This window comes from Cariama cristata, unplaced genomic scaffold (genome assembly GCF_000690535.1).
Source record: "Cariama cristata isolate BGI_N322 unplaced genomic scaffold, ASM69053v1 scaffold18412, whole genome shotgun sequence".
In the NCBI taxonomy this organism is placed as follows: domain Eukaryota; kingdom Metazoa; phylum Chordata; class Aves; order Cariamiformes; family Cariamidae; genus Cariama; species Cariama cristata.
Window position 1 is genome coordinate 1 of NW_009604579.1, and position 15977 is coordinate 15977.

At 43.4% G+C, this 15977-nt stretch overlaps 1 protein-coding gene across 1 annotated transcript; it reads left to right on the forward strand.

Annotated features, from left to right (window-relative positions):
• Window positions 1–320: 320 nt before the first annotated feature.
• Window positions 321–15870, forward strand: LOC104158113 (catenin alpha-1; the record flags this gene model as incomplete). Its single annotated transcript, XM_009695681.1, has 6 exons — window positions 321–473; window positions 3329–3439; window positions 4951–5132; window positions 5886–5991; window positions 12569–12703; window positions 15222–15870. Coding segments are annotated over 6 exons (975 nt in total), but the record flags the coding sequence as incomplete, so codon positions are not given.
• Window positions 15871–15977: the final 107 nt, after the last annotated feature.

The window sequence follows — 15977 nt, forward strand, 5'->3', positions numbered from 1 at the left end:
TGTATGTCTGCAGGGAACATTAAACCGTTCCTTAATATTTTATCCAATATTTCTAACTGCTTCCCCAGGTGTTTTCTCCTTGTCTGCTAGAAGGTTGTGATAAACTTTTCACTGTCTAAGGGGAAGAACACCAAGTAGCAGCAGGGTAAACAGAAATTGAAGTGGACTAAGACTTGAGCTACAGTTTTGAATTTAAATGGAACCACTGCACAGCTCTCAGTGATAGTTAACAACGAGGCACACGCACCTCTTTTACAGGAGTGTGTAGCAGAAAGTGGCACTGGGGTGGGGACTGACTGTTATTTTGTGTTCTTAATTCAGTTATGCCGCGGTTTACTGAGCAAGTGGAAGCTGCTGTGGAAGCACTGAGTTCAGACCCTGCTCAGCCAATGGATGAAAATGAATTTATCGATGCTTCGCGACTGGTGTACGATGGAATACGAGATATCAGGAAAGCCGTACTGATGATCCGGGTGAGCATAACTTACTTAAACAGCTTCCTGTTTTTCTGCTCACTTTCCTCCACCTTTATTGAACTGACAGGCATCAGTTTTATTGAAAGCAGACAGCGTAAGATTTTCATTTAGCTCATATTAACATTCAGAGTCTTAAAAACTGCTAATCGCTCTGTGGAGTACTTCAGAAGTACCTTTTGATTCAAATTCATTAAACAGATCTGAGCATCGATGATAGCCAGAGTTGTGATGCTAAATACCCTTCATGCATCTTTTTGTAATATCACGTTAATGCCTTGCTTGTTAATGTGCTAAAATCAGTGACCTCTGGTTTAACCACAGCAAGTGGATTCATAACTATAGATGCTTTTTGATGGTTTGAGAGCTTAGAAATAAAACCTGATGGCTCTTTGTTAAGTAAATTTTGAGAATTAATGCTAGTTAGTCAAAAACAGGTTTAGATGAGTTCAGTCTGTAGTTCCTAGAGCATGTAATTTGTTAATTGGCTAACCTCGGTAAACAGGGACCAGTTCGCAGAGGCTTTGTCTCTTCTGTGCTTGCGTGTTTCAGGTGGAGTGAGCGTGACTTGGAAGCCCTAATTTCTGGTAGGTCAGGCAATGTTAGACTGGTAGGAGGCGTGCAGGGAAGACGCAGAAGGGCTCCTGCAGTTGATTGAAGGGATGCAGAAAAGGAAGTTCTGGTTGAGGCTGACCTGTGGGCATTTCTTGAATCTTAGTGTGGTAAAAATGGGCAGGAGCCAGACCCAGGAAAAACAAACGTAGGGGTTTTAGTCCTTTTTTTCCTTTTTCTTTGTACTCCTCTGACTCCAACATAAATGCCTTGCGGAGAAACTGTCTTCACATCTTTCAGAATGGTAACCATGGCAGATGCATTTTGGTGATAAGTTAATTAAGGATGTACAGCCCCAGAATATTTGTGATTATAGTAACCATTGCAATAGTATCTTCTGTGTTTGTTGCTTAAAGCAAAGAATCAGATGGAAAATCAGAAGAAAAGCTGACAACCACGTATGTGCTCTCCATATAACTTTAAGCTCAGGATTTATAGACAACCAGTGTTAGATGAAGATATCAATTCTTTCCTGCTATGCAGACAAACGAATTTGATTCACCCCCTGCTAAAGTCCTTGTTATTCAGGACAGGAAGGCATGAGTGCCAATTCCACGTCGTCAGTAATTAGCCGAGCTGATGATGCCAGGAATCCTGACGTTTCCCCTTGCGCCGCATCTCTGATGTCCGGGTGCCACAGCTTTATTGCAGCTGCCAGTAGCTAACGGCAGCTCACTGGTGACACATCAGTGACCTATAAAAAAGTAAAAATGTTAGTATTTGTTGTGCAAAGGGCTGTAAGGTGTAGAATGTATTTAGGATAAGAGAGCCATCCAAACGGAGATACCAGGCCACCACTCCTCCAGGGCTTTGTCTCAAACTGGACCACACTCGAGGAGGGATGCTGCTAAGCTTGGCTGGGGCAAACGAGCGCATTCACTTGAAACTTTGTCCGATGACGCTTGTTTTTACAGGAGCCAGAAGGAGAAGTCACTCAAACACCTAATTTTTGTATTTATGCAGTGTATTTTGAAAACTAAAGTCTTACTATATCTGTAGGTTATTGAAGTAAAGCTCTTTCCTCCCTGATCCCCAGGCAATCTCTCGTCACCCCCAGAGGAGTTTTTGCCCTTGATGACAGGTTGAAAGGCAGAATTACACTTTGTATATCCCAAGTTGTTTGGGCTTTGGGATGGATGGGCAGAGAAGGGAGCTTGAGAATCATAAACAGTTTCTAACGGTGCAGCAGAACTGTTTTCTTTTTTTTTTTCATTTTTAATTTTTTAAATATTGATACACTGAGCTGCTACTTAGTATATGTCCTTATGCTGATTTTGTGGATATACTCTCTTCTTCAAGGCATGGAGAGGAGATGGTGGCTGAAATACCCTAAGTCTTGATTGTCAGCATACTCACCTTTCCTTTTTGGCAATATTTTGCGTCTCTCTCTCTTTTAGCTGTATCACAAGATGTCTGTTTTGGAAAACAAGTTTGTAAAATCCAAATCATTGGCAAGAAATCTGAAGAACAGGGACTTTATTTGCATCTTATCTGTTAATCACAATTTATTTTATTTATCAGTGAAGTTCTTTGTTGATCCAGCTCTGCAGAATTGTCATGAAGTGCCACTCTAGGCAAAGATGTAGTATTTTGACAAACATGCTGTTTAAACTTGATATGCTTTATAAAAAGTTTGCCAGCTATAGACTGGCAGTAGCAAAAATAAATCCTAGGCAAGCAGGAACTAGGTCAGATGTGTTTAGCCTACAGCATAAAAGCTGGCCCTTACTAGCTTAAAATTTTCAGCTTTTCCTCGGGGATAAGAATAAATTTCGATATATTTTATCTGTTGTTAATTTAGTCGATGCTTTGATTCATAATTGTGCTAAAGACAACGTCTGTGGTTTTGAATTGGGCCTTAAAGCTGTGTGTAATTTTAGCTTCAGAATCTCAAGTGAAGCTTTTACATTTAACCAAGCTGCAAAAATACCGTTCATTTTGCAAAAACTTTTTTCCTGTGTTTCAAGTCCTGAGTGCATTAGTGACCTGACAAATCTCAGACACTTATTACTGGTATGTAATTTTGAGGATCCCTATGGTGTTTAACATGAGCAGTCAAGCATATATAATCACATGTGTTCACAAGCTGGATACAGTCCCTGTATTTACCTTTTTGTTGAAAACATTGAATAACTTTTACCTTCGCTGCTATCCATTCTTTCTGCTTGAAAAACAATATTCTTGTTGATTTTTAGAGCTGTGAAATCTGTTGTTTGACTCTGACTGAATTACTGTTTCCTCAGACTCCTGAAGAGTTGGATGATTCTGACTTTGAGACTGAGGATTTTGATGTCCGAAGCAGAACAAGTATTCAGACTGAAGATGATCAGCTTATTGCTGGACAAAGTGCGAGGGTAAGGAAGAAATCTGAGCATTATAAAACTGTGACCTGCCTTCCAGAAACAGTTCAACTTGCTTTGAAAATCCAGGTTAAATTTTTTAGGGGGGGGTGGTGAAAATGTTGGATCAGAAAACTGGCATTCTTTTTTTACAGTTTTCTTCTGAAAAGGAAGGTAAGTGAAATGCAGTGTGTGTTGGTCTGATGGATGTGAGAAACATCTGGGACTTATTTTGGATGTTCTGAAAGATCAAAATCCTTTTGATACCAATGAACTGCTTTATACTTTGACATCGCAGACATTGTAGGCACTGCGGTTTAGTTAGGTGAGCTTCTGCAGGGAGATACGGGGCAAATAATTCCATTGTACTGACGTTATTTTCAACAGGCAAATACTAAGTTTGTGGGCAAGAAATTTTTACAAAATGTCTTTCTCTCACACGTGTTGGTGTGCGTTTGGCCACTGAGCATTTATCAAGACAATGTTGAGAGGAGCTCAAAAATGAAATAATTTAAACTAACTACATTTCCTATGACTGTTAAAAATGAAAGCATTGATAGGCAATATATAATCATTAATAGGTGAAAACTTAAAATCAGTACATTGAAGGAAAAACAGGCCTTGCCTATTGTTTTTATTTGACATGTCCCCTTCCGGATCGATAACAATTTACACTGTTGGGAAAGTGCCATGGAAGATTTTTTTATGAAGGCTCTTCTAGCCTAAAACCAGGCAAGAAGTAGCTAGGCCTTATTTATCAAACTTCTGCCACGTTGGCTTTGGAATTATACTGACTGAGGGTATTTTTTTATGCTCTCCTTCCTTGTACAAGCAGTCTCTATTCCTGTATCCCTCTCCCCACTTTTATTTAAATGCAGACATTTCTAATTTACCTTTTAGCACAGCTGCTGCCAGAGGCTTTTTTGTACTGAAGATTCCTTTTCACCTGCTCCTGGAGGCATGAATGCTCCTAGTATTTATGACGGCAAGGGCATTGAGTCTCATATGGGCTGTAAACCTAGTCTTAATAGATTTTATTCAGGAGTAAGCACATACTCTTTATTTTCACTTACTTTTTCCTCAGTATGCATGTTTCAAAATAGTACATATAGCTTTTTGCAGGAAAGAGACTCGAGATATTTCTTCTGTGCATTGCAATGCTGAAAGATACCCAAGTGGAACTTCCTTTTAAAACTCTGCAATTTTATAGAAAAGGCAAGTCCTGCCTCTTCATACAGTTTTTCTTTGAGGAATGGTAATGTGTGGCAAACTTGTTTGGAGTCTTAACAGTTCTACCACGCAAATGCCCATGGTTCAGGTGTCGTCTTTCTGGGCATTCTTTCTTAAGAAAGAGCATAAATTTTGATTCAAAATGGAAGGAAATGGTTCTGTAAAGCCTCTAGGTAGAAGATTGCTATTAAAGTTTTATCCCCCATCTACATGACTTAAATTGGTTATTAGTGAAATGTTCCAAACAGCCTTCTACAAGTGGCGGCATAAGGCAACGTGAGAAAACTCTCTTTCAGGCTATCATGGCTCAGCTCCCTCAAGAGCAAAAAGCTAAGATTGCTGAGCAAGTTGCAAGCTTCCAGGAAGAGAAGAGTAAATTGGATGCTGAAGTATCAAAATGGGATGACAGCGGTAATGATATAATTGTTCTGGCAAAACAAATGTGTATGATTATGATGGAAATGACAGACTTTACCAGGTGAGTCTTTTTGATTTGTGCACACAACACCTTCTCTCAGAACTGGCTGGGATGCTGATCTTTCAATGAAATATTTTGCAAGTACTCTTGAGAGTCTTGCTTCTTATAATTTCCTTTAAGTGTTACCCTGTTAAGCCTGGGTATTAACTCAGGAGATGCATTACTATGCAGTGACTGGGTGGTAATAACTGTTTAAATTGATCTATAGATACACAGCAGTTATTGCCTGTCTTTCTTTCTTTCTTAGGGGTGATTCTTGTCCCAAGGAAAAAATATATATATATTTGCTCAGTTCTTTACAACATTAAATTCTATGGGCTTCTCGATATTGCTATACTGCAGAAATAGTTCCTAGTACAGTTATTTGCAAAAGAAAGAGAGATTTTTTGATGCCTTTTGAAATTCATTTACCAGATTTTATACAACACTATTTTTTAAACTTGATGTTGCGTTTCATGAAAATTGCAAATCTGTCTTCTAAAATGTTATTTCTTATCATCATTAGGTTGCTTAAACAGTAAAATTTAAGATGTTTTTATTCCCAGATTTAATCTGAATATGGGGAGGGGCTGGAAGGGGGAAACGGTCTTGAAAATGAAGGTGCTTCATCTGCCTATTTCTGTGCAACCTTATTTGTGCAGTTTGGGTGAGGCATCACTTCCAGTACTGTGTGGAACAGAATGAGAAAAGCAATATGTAGTTCACCCTTCTGCTTTTCTGGTGCTAGAAGGTAGAATCTGTTCTGGTTTGCAGAGGTAAAGGTCCACTGAAAAATACGTCAGATGTGATTAGTGCAGCCAAGAAGATTGCAGAGGCTGGGTCAAGGATGGACAAGCTGGGACGGACTATTGCTGACCATGTAAGTCACAATTCATTTTCATAAGCCTCCAGGACAAATGAGGAATAGGAGATCTTTTAGTACTGCAGACATGATGAACAGAAGAAAATGTGTTCAGTTTTGAGGTTTTGGCGGGTTTTTTTTTAACTGGTTTTCCAGGTTTGCTGCTGGAAAATTCTAGCCTTTTCTTTCTAGCTGCTCTCCTGCCACCCTAAGCAGTGTAAAGAGCTAAATATGCCCAGCAGTAACACTAGCAGCTCCTTGGCTTAAATCAAGCACCTACCATTTTAAGGTAGCAATATGCCAACACTGCTTCATGTCACATAGTATCTAGGCCAGTTTCTCTAACTGAACAGGACTGAAACTGAATTCGTGTCACTTCTGTCATGCTCAGAATACGCCCAATACTTTCCAAAGCAATGAAGAAACAGCGTAGGCAACACCGTAATTACTGCACGTGGACTATTGCACAACTTTAATATTGTTTTTGAGGCAGCATTTCAGTATTAACAATTTTCAAATGCCCCATGGATTGAAATAGTGTGAGATTGTCAAAACTCTAGTATTTTTTTTCGTTGTCCAGAGTTGATGAACACTTTGAGTAAGGCACATAGTGACCCAAGTACTTGCTATGCTGTCTCAGGCTGTTGTGCGTGATGTTGTGCTATATGTACAAAAGTATTTGAAAAGAATTCTTACAGGATTGAACAAGTATGGCCAGCTCGAGGTTTTTATGCAATGTGTCTGCCTGTCCTGAACCACTTCAGAAACTGGGCTGGGCTAAGCAAAAGTGCCTTTGGTCTCAGTCCACACCCAAATTGCAGAGAAACATCAGCATTAGTAATAATATTCTGCCTTCAAGAGAGGCCCTGAAATGCAGGTAGGTTAGGTCTGAGATCACGGACTAAACTTCCTTTTGTACAGCTGTCACTTGCTTTTCAGTCCGTCTCTGAATGTAAATTCATAATGCAAGGTTTTAAACAAAACCATGTCGCTCTGGAAGTAAATCTTTGTAATGCAGATCTGTCTTTAAATGTTGCATCCAGAGGATGTTGTTTTCACCCTAATTTATTAATGATGCTGTGAGAAATGTTCAATGGGGAGATAATGTTGAGAAGTGCTTTTTAAAATTGGGCTCCTTGCTATGGTATTTTGACAACTGTATTTCTGGAAGAATCAGGTGTGCTGCTGCTGTAAGTGAATGAAGCAAGGAGCAGTTTGTTTGTGTTACAGATCTCAGGGGATCTTGGGCTGAAGGTTTACAATGCTTTTTTTTTTTTTAATTCACATGTTTTATGCAAACATGGTATATGGTTTTCTGTACCAAGCCATTTCAAAATACAGAAGAAAACTAAATGGCTCCTTTTAGTAGAAGTAAGGTCCTTAAAAATGTAAAAGATTAATAAGCACATGTTTGAAGATAAATACGAGCAGGACTGTACAGTTAGTCATTTTGACAAGAATATAGCTTTTTTTCCTGACTCCATACTCTACTAATACTTTCATCTTGCATATTTCATTAGATATGCTTACATACTCCTTAGAAACTTGTTAATGTAGAACTATCTGACAGTTACAGAGGACGTACAGTGCGACCATTTCAGCAGAGCACTAATGCTTTCCTATGCCTAATACGGGCTTTTAACAAATGGATGGGGTTTTATGTCCTGTTTGCCATGTGACACCGGGTGAATCATGACCCCTCGTGTTAGTGTGTCAGGAACTCCTAACTCCTGCCGTCAGGCAGTTTTACGGCACATTTCCTTTGAAACTATAAAAGCTATTATCCGAGGTATTTCACGTCTGTTGAAAAGTGTCTAGCCATCAGCCGGCAGATTTTCCCAAAGGTATTCCATCTTTCTCTCAAAGCAGCAGTCGGCTTGTTTTGAATGGGGGAATATGAAGCAGTTATGAGTACAACACAAATGAAAATGATTTGCAGCAAGTCGGTGATTCTCCGTATTTTTTTTTTTCCAATGTTGAAATACTTGCAAAGCGAAAGAAAAATTCTCTTGCTTTTTTTCTTTGCTAGTGGTGGGAGGTTGAGTTTATATCAGTTATCCGATCATTAAATGGAAAGGAGCTGGAGGCAAGCGTAAGGATTGCCTCGCTTTCCCAGTAAAACGCTCTGGCAGCCTCTTGCTGTCGAGACTGGTCCGTGCGGTGCGGAAGCTGGTCCGGGGATGTGCTCCGGGCACAGGGCGACGGCTGCCGACGGGCACTGCCACGGGCCTGTCCTGCCCCGGTTACTGCTTCCCCTAAACACCGGCTTTCAGCTTCTCAACCAAACAGCGCCAAGCCCATCTGTTACATAGGGCTGGCGGGGGCATTTTATTGTGAATTATCGTTAGCGGCAGTGTTCATACCCTAAATCGGAGATACAGTGGGAGGAAGAAAAGTCTCAGCGGTTGCTTGCTCACACCTACAAGACACGTGGGGATGGGGGTTGTGTGCTTGTCTTAATCGGCACACACCACGGGCGAGCTCTTCTGTCTTTCTCTGCCCCTTTGCTTTGCAAAAAGGGAGAAAAAGGTGATTCTGCTTCTCCGCAGGCTCAGCTGGGGCAGGAGGAAGCAAATGTGCGTGTGTGTTTCCTCTGTCCGGGACGGATCCTGGATTTGACTTGGAGCAGCCAGCTTAGCTTTTGCCAACAGCCACCACTGAGTCTGTGGCAGCGTCTCGGTTGGGGGGGGGGGGGGGGGGCCCCCCCAACACATTTCGGTGGCAGCGTCTCGTTTGGGGGGGGTTGGGGGTGTCCCCCAACACACATTTGTTTCTGTCTACAACGCAACTGTCTGCTGTGGCCGTGTTGTGGGAATCCGCCCAAGCTAGCTCTGCAAAGGGGTTTTTTGTGTCTGTGGCTGTTGTAGGTTAATACAATAATGTAATCTTTCTTAATCAGTGTTGGAATTGTTGCCTTTTGGGTTTTTTGGTTTTTATCTGAGTGTTCCTGGGTAGGAAAGGACAGGGCTCATACAGGCATCCGCAGTGCCTTTTGTTGATGTTCTTTTTTATCCTGTGTTACATCTCTATTTAAACATCATCTGTCTTTGAAGTGAATTCTCTATTCTTCTCATGGCACACACAGTATAGGATGTGGTGTTCCAACTTGCATCATATTGATATATACAACCGAATGATATTTCCTATTCCACTGCTTTCCCCACTAATGTTTTGCTGCCTCCTTCAGCCATTGGTAAACATGCGGCAGCTTCTTTCCTTGAGAGTGTCTTTCCTTAAATGGTTTCCATAAACTCACAACCCATAAAGTACCTTGAATTGTTTAGCGGTCCTTTTGACATGCTGTATTGTGCATTTGTCAACATTCAATTCAATCTGCCGCTGCGCTGCTCGTTCGCTTTGTTAGATGAGCTGTTTGGAAGATGGAGAGCATTTTCCAAAATGGTAATTTCAGCTTTTCATTAGCTCTTTGGCCGATGCTATTTGTGGACTTTCTCTAAAACATCTTGTGCTGCTGACTAATATTGATTAGCTTAAAAAATTAACCTGCAAGCTTTGCTGCTTTGTTATTCACGATTTTCACTTCGCTGATGGAAGCAACGTGCCTACATAAGAGTTGCAGATACTTCGGGAGTTTCATTACCTTCCTTGGGACTAAGAAGGTGACTTCTGTTAGTTTACAGTCACACTGGCTCAGATGCCCATAAAGCCATCCAGATCGCCATAGCCTGTGTTACACAGCCTGATGGGCTTGGCCCAGCTTGCCAAAAATCCCGTCGTCGTGCCTCGTGTGTATGCGCGTGTGCTTCCTCAGGTCACAGCTCAGCAGCCTGCCATACAGAAACATCTCTCTGTGCACCATATAGTACAGCTCTTTCATCTCTGCTGTGCTGAAATCCCACACTGGCTTAGGAAACCCACTTGTTTGACCCTGGAAAAAAAACCCAAATGTGTTTATTAACTCACTTTCCTTTCAGAGTTAAATGTCTGCTGTGGCAGATCGGTTACTGTTGTGAGAAGCAAATGCTCCATGTGAATGGGACCCCCCTGTTTGCACACCACTGCTTGTGCAGCACGGTGATCTGTTCTGGTGCGGTCTCGTTTTGTGCCTTTTATATACAGGGAAACTTTGGTTCATGCCTCCATCTTGTAGCTAAGGAGAGAAGATCTGCAATGAGAAGTAGGGCTCAGACCCCACTGCTGACACCCGAGAGGGAATTTTTACCTTGCCCTGAAAGGAGAGGAGAGGCTGCATGGCCGTAAGCAATAAACCTGAGTTTGAGTGAAGCAGTAAGTAGTAAATTGGTGCCACATTTAAGATTATTAGTTATGCGTCTTCATGTGATGGTCTGTTGTACGGGATCAGGGTACTAGATGGAAGGGGATTTTGCTATGAAGAGAGGTATGTGGAGAAGAGCTCTTGCAGACTGCGCAGATCTCTGAATCTCAGGGTCTGGTCGGTGGGAAGCAGGTGCTGGGTGAAGAGAAGCAAATGCTGCTTAAAGCAAGACTCTCGTCATGTCCAACACTAGTAAATCACTGCGACCGCTCCTGGTTTCTGTGGAGTTTTTGGTGCTTGACTGGAGGCAGCTGGTGCCTGCCTGGCTTCTCCGGGCCGAGCGGCTGATCGGGCAGACCTGCAGCTGAGGCGCTGCTTGGAGGGGAGGAGTGGAGGGCAGCGTGCCCTGCTTGCCGTCAAGGTAAGCTGTGGGGCCAGGGAAAAGCATTTGGATTTTGTATGTGAGTGCATGAGTGTATGGGGGACTGGAAAGCCTGCATTTAGTGACCGGGAATTGTGTGCCAAGACCCTGGATGCTGGAGATTTATGAGTTTCTGGATGAGGTGCAGCTGTCTAGGAAGGATGGAGATCACGGCAGGGTCTGCCTTCGGTCCTGTCGCTGGTTAGTGCCAGTTGATTGAATTCCTGATTGGCTGGGACGGTCCTAAAGGGGAAATAATTCTGGGTACAACATTGCCTGCCTTAAAGCAGAAAACTTAAGGATCATTGTGAGTCTGATCTTGGTTTTGTCCAGAAGACCTGTGAATGCTGGGTGGGAAGACGAGAAGATGATGCACAAAGTGGCCGTTTCAGAGGAGGAAATAGCACAGGAGCTCGCAGTGCAGTACGACCGGTTGCTTGCTCTGGAGTTCAGATGAGGGTTTAAGCAACGGTACGTTTGACAGTGCAACGTAAACCACGTGGGCGTTGAAGCTATAGGCGTCCTGTGTATGCACGTCACACTCAGCTCTAAATTTCCTGCTTTGGTCAGAAATGTACATGCTTCACAGCGTGGTGTCCTCACCGGTGGGCACCAGAACGTGACCTGTTGGACCATAATATCCTCTGCATCCCTACTGCAATAGTTTCTGCCAGCGCAAATATATCCAGACTGGTTTAAAAATCTGTCATCTTGAGCGCTGCTTGCAGCACCGCAAGCGACGTCTGGAGGTGAGAGCCTGCCTGAGTACTTACCCACTCGTGAGACGTTTTTTGCCCGACGCTGGGGTGCAGGCAGCCGGAGGTGCCCCGCTGCTGTTGCAGGCCCAGGGCAGGAGCGTGGCACGCGTGCCCTTGGCTTTATTCAGCAGCAGCAGCACGAGAGTCTGGTGGGCAAAGGGTTTGTGGAGTTCAGTGCGTGCCAGCCGCTTTATTCACGAGTCTTCATACAGCCAGAGTGTGCCAGTAGATCTGAGATGGCCCGTTACTCTTTGGAGAAGTGATGCAGGACACCATGCTCACTGCCGTTTTTAAAGATACCGCAGGACTGGCATGGGTAGTAAAAGGCTTCCCGTAGCCATTTTGTCGTACGCTTGCAGATCCTGTTTTGGGTTGTGGCTGCCCCTCAGCAGGGCTCCTCTTGTTTTGAAATCCAGCGTGAGCCTGGCTCATTAATCATCTCGCCGCTCGGCGCGGCAAAGCAAGGGATGGCCCTTGGTTCCTGTCCGAGAAAACAGCTTTCTGAACTGCACTGCAGTCTCCAGTACCTATGTAGTCTTTCAATTGCAAAGCTGAAAAAGTGACTTTTATCTTATGGATGAGTGCTTTGGCAAGCACTTTAAAAATTTTTATTTCATGCCTGGTGAGGAATCTAGTTTCCACACTGCTAAGAAATGGGAGCGGGAGTCAGGAAAATATCTACTTTGCTGGATATAATTGAGTAACTGTCAGGTTTATCATTTCCTAGCTTAAAATACTTAAGATTGAGAATTGAGGCTGGATTTGGTAACATCTGCTAGTTGCAACTTGAGATCTTGGATGTGAAATCATTGCGGCTGTCCCCTGTATGGTGTACAGGAAGGACCTTTGATAGTTAACAAACCTGCTGGGGAAAGGTTAGGTGGTCCTTCTCCTCCTCCTCGTGGGGAGCTGAAGGGCAGCCGTGAAGCTGAAAGGAGCCCTGGCAGTTTTGTCCAGCGGCTGCCCTTGTGTTCTGATAGCCCGTGTTTATTGCTTCTGGTTTTTTATATGTATTTAGTGATGCCCATGTATCGCTCCGTTGTCTTTTGAAAAGCAAAGCTCAACAGATCTCTGGAGCACATTCGGTGTTACAGAACGGAGTTGTCTGTTTTCTCCCAAACTGATCTCTGTTTCCGTTTTTATGATTGCAAAGTAAAACTTCACCTTTGTTTTTTCCAGTGCCCCGATTCTGCGTGCAAGCAGGACCTCCTCGCCTACCTGCAGCGCATCGCGCTGTATTGCCATCAGCTCAATATCTGCAGCAAAGTGAAGGCTGAAGTTCAAAACCTCGGAGGGGAGCTGGTTGTGTCTGGGGTACGTATGAACTATGACGTGTCCGGTTCTTGTGGGTTTTCTTCCAGGGGTGACCATTGTTCCAAGCTAAGCTTATATGCTAAACGTTATAGAATATAGACAAGAGATTTTGGAGCATTCAGTCAGTGTTTTAATGTATGTAAAGTTTATACTAACTGCCTGCGCTGCCTCATTGTTCTTGGAGGAAGTGCTTACTGTTTGGGGAGGGGGGAATACAGACTTCACTTTTCCTAACTCAACAGCGTTTGTAGGCAGATTCACTTTACCTTTGTGTAAATCTACTGTTTTTCCAGACTGCTTTTCACCCTTAGTGAGGTTAAATCACTTCAATCAGCATAGCTAAACCTGCCCTGCGTCTCTGCACGGCCTTGGAACATGCTGGGGTCCTGCGGTGCTCCAGAGACGTTAATATTTCAAAATAGCTGTGCCCTGAAGAGTGCAGGGATTTTTAGTGGCTGCTCTGTTTTATGACAGCTGAAAGCTGCCGTAGGCCAGCCTGCTTCCTTATTCTAGCCATTACTTAGCAAATAATTTTTTCACTGTAGTTCATGAAATGCTTCCTCCTAAGAGGAATCTGTATGACGCATATTTGGGCAGGAGGGAAGTGGAGCTAAACTCTTTATTTCTTCTGGCATGTTCTTCCTTGCCCTGGATGGGTATGTTTGATGACTGGTGCTTTTGCCCATCCATGTCGTGACTGAGGTTGGAGGTTTGAAGAAGGGACAGAAGTGGCCGATAGTCCAGTATTGCTGTCTGAATCCTTAAAAGCAAATGGGAAAAAAACCTCGCCATCTTCTGCCTTTTAGATATTTCTTACTTCCTAGCACATCTTTTTTCCCCGCAGGCAAGCTAGGATTGTAGAATGAGTGCTTCGGGACGGCAGTAGCTGAGGGAGGTCTGCTGCAACCTGCTGCAGAAGCAGCGGTGGTGACGGACCACGCTTGCGAAAGCTTAGCACCTTCACGGGGGAGATGGGCTTCTCTGCTGCACCTCCTCCTGCTGCCGGTCCCACGTGCTCGGATTTCCAGCACAGCGGAGCCGAGTGATGAGACGTAATGAAACGCGGTGCTGCGCGTCTCTGTTGCATGCCTGATGTCCTGTTAGCTGGAAGGCTGAAGGCATCGTGCTGTCAAAGCAGTAGATGTGTCATTATGCAATAATATGTACTCCAGGGTTTTACTGCAGCTATTCAGTGTCTTCGGAATTTACATACCCTTCTGCCGTAAATTAGTTATATGAACAGGCTGGCAGCTGTAGTCTCATCTCCTGGTTTTATCTGTTCTCTGCGAGTCTGGCCACTGGGGCTAAATATTGCCAGTAGTGGTGTTAAACTTCTCTGACATTGGTCTCAGATGAAGGCTTCTGCTAGTCCAGGAACTTCACCTGGCTAAAAGTAAAATTCCTCTCAGTGTTAACGTCCTGCCCCATCCACGTACCGCAGAAATTTTGTGAAAGTGGAGCTATAACCACGGCACTAAGAGCTTGCACCCTAAGCCATCTGAAAATTCATTTAGCAAAGTACCTCCTTGCTTTCATTGCATTTAATACGATTCTTCCTGCTGTGAAGATTCATGGAAACAGTCAAATGCAATGAAAGTGTTTTCCAGCCTGAGGACTGGGGTGAGGAAAGCAGATGACGCTGGTTTGCTGGAGGGCGCAGATCCGATCTGCCGTTGTGGCGCTCAGAACGCAGCGCGATGGAAAGGAAAGGTACCAGCGCCGGCAGAAAAGCAACCACCCCCCTGCTCAACTTGGTTTGCTGCTAGACCAGCAACGGGCTTCAAGGTTTTCCCCCAAACCTTCCTTAGATGTCTACAACACAGGAACTGAAGTGTGTAGAGGCAGCTGAGCGCAGAGGTGCTGAAACCCCACCCAGGACCTAAACCCTGCCCCAGGCCGTTGGGCATTCGTGAGGTGGAGGTCCCACCCGAGCAGGGCACTGGCACCCGGAGAAGTCCGCGCCACCTCAGTCATCCCCCCCATTTTTGGCTCTTCATCTCTGCCATGCGCTAACGCTTCGGCAAAGCTTTTTTTTTTTTCCTCATTTTAATGCTGTTGTAAATCAGGAACCACCTGGGAAAGGGCTCCAGGCCTGGCTGAAGATGTGGTTGTGTTCCTTCCTTTCCAATACAACTTAATATTCTAGGGTGATTTAAATATTTATTATCAGTGATTAAGATATTACTACAGCTTTATTAATTTCATTAGAGAATAAGCTACTGTTAAAGCTTAGTCACAAAAGCAAACAGCAGAATACAAATCTTTCCGATTGCCATTAATATGGCAAAGGCACCGACCACGGGCAAACGTTGTGCTTTTACTTTTGGTGGCACAAGTCAGGTTTTTCCCACTTGGTGTCCAAAGAAAAATACCGCCTCAAATTTGGAACCTCAGATTTCCAAAGAAAACCCAGAAAAATCAGTTGTTTACACCCTGGGACTAGCATGTTTTCTGGAATGTACTGTATTGGTGTGGGGGTTTTTATGGCGTATAACACTTGGGTGTTACCATTTGGCAGGTGGACAGTGCCATGTCTCTTATCCAAGCAGCCAAGAACCTGATGAACGCGGTGGTGCAAACCGTGAAGGCTTCCTACGTGGCGTCCACCAAGTACCAGAAGTCCCAGGGCATGGCTTCCCTCAATCTTCCCGCCGTCTCTTGGAAGATGAAGGCTCCGGAGAAGAAACCCCTGGTTAAGAGGGAGAAACAAGACGAAACCCAAACTAAAATCAAGAGAGCGTCCCAGAAGAAACACGTTAACCCGGTGCAGGCTCTCAGTGAATTCAAGGCGATGGAGAGTATTTAAAGAGAGGTCTCTGTCTTGGTTATTTTATTATTTTTTGTTTTCTCTAGCCCACTACTGCTACTTCCAGAACTCTACTTTTAATATTCTAAGGATTTTTCGAAAGTTTACTATTCCTCAAAATGTATTTACTTAATATAATTTTGATAACTTTGTTTAGATTACGTGGGGAAACGCTCAAATTTATAAGTCCTATCAATATAGCTTCAGCCTGCGGAAGTGTGTTAATTTAGATTGCTTTTAGACTTCAGGGGTGTATTTCTAGCTGAAAATTGTTTTGTATAATCTTGCTTTAAATAAAATATTCTATAACCAAAGAGGATTTTACAGTAACACTAACGGTTAACACTAATAGTTGAATCATGTTACTCAGAGACTGCAGTTTTTCATTGTGATCGAGAGAGGAAAATTAGATCTTTTCACTCAAAAAAAGAATTAATTAATTATTGTATGTATTAGTGTATTCCTGCT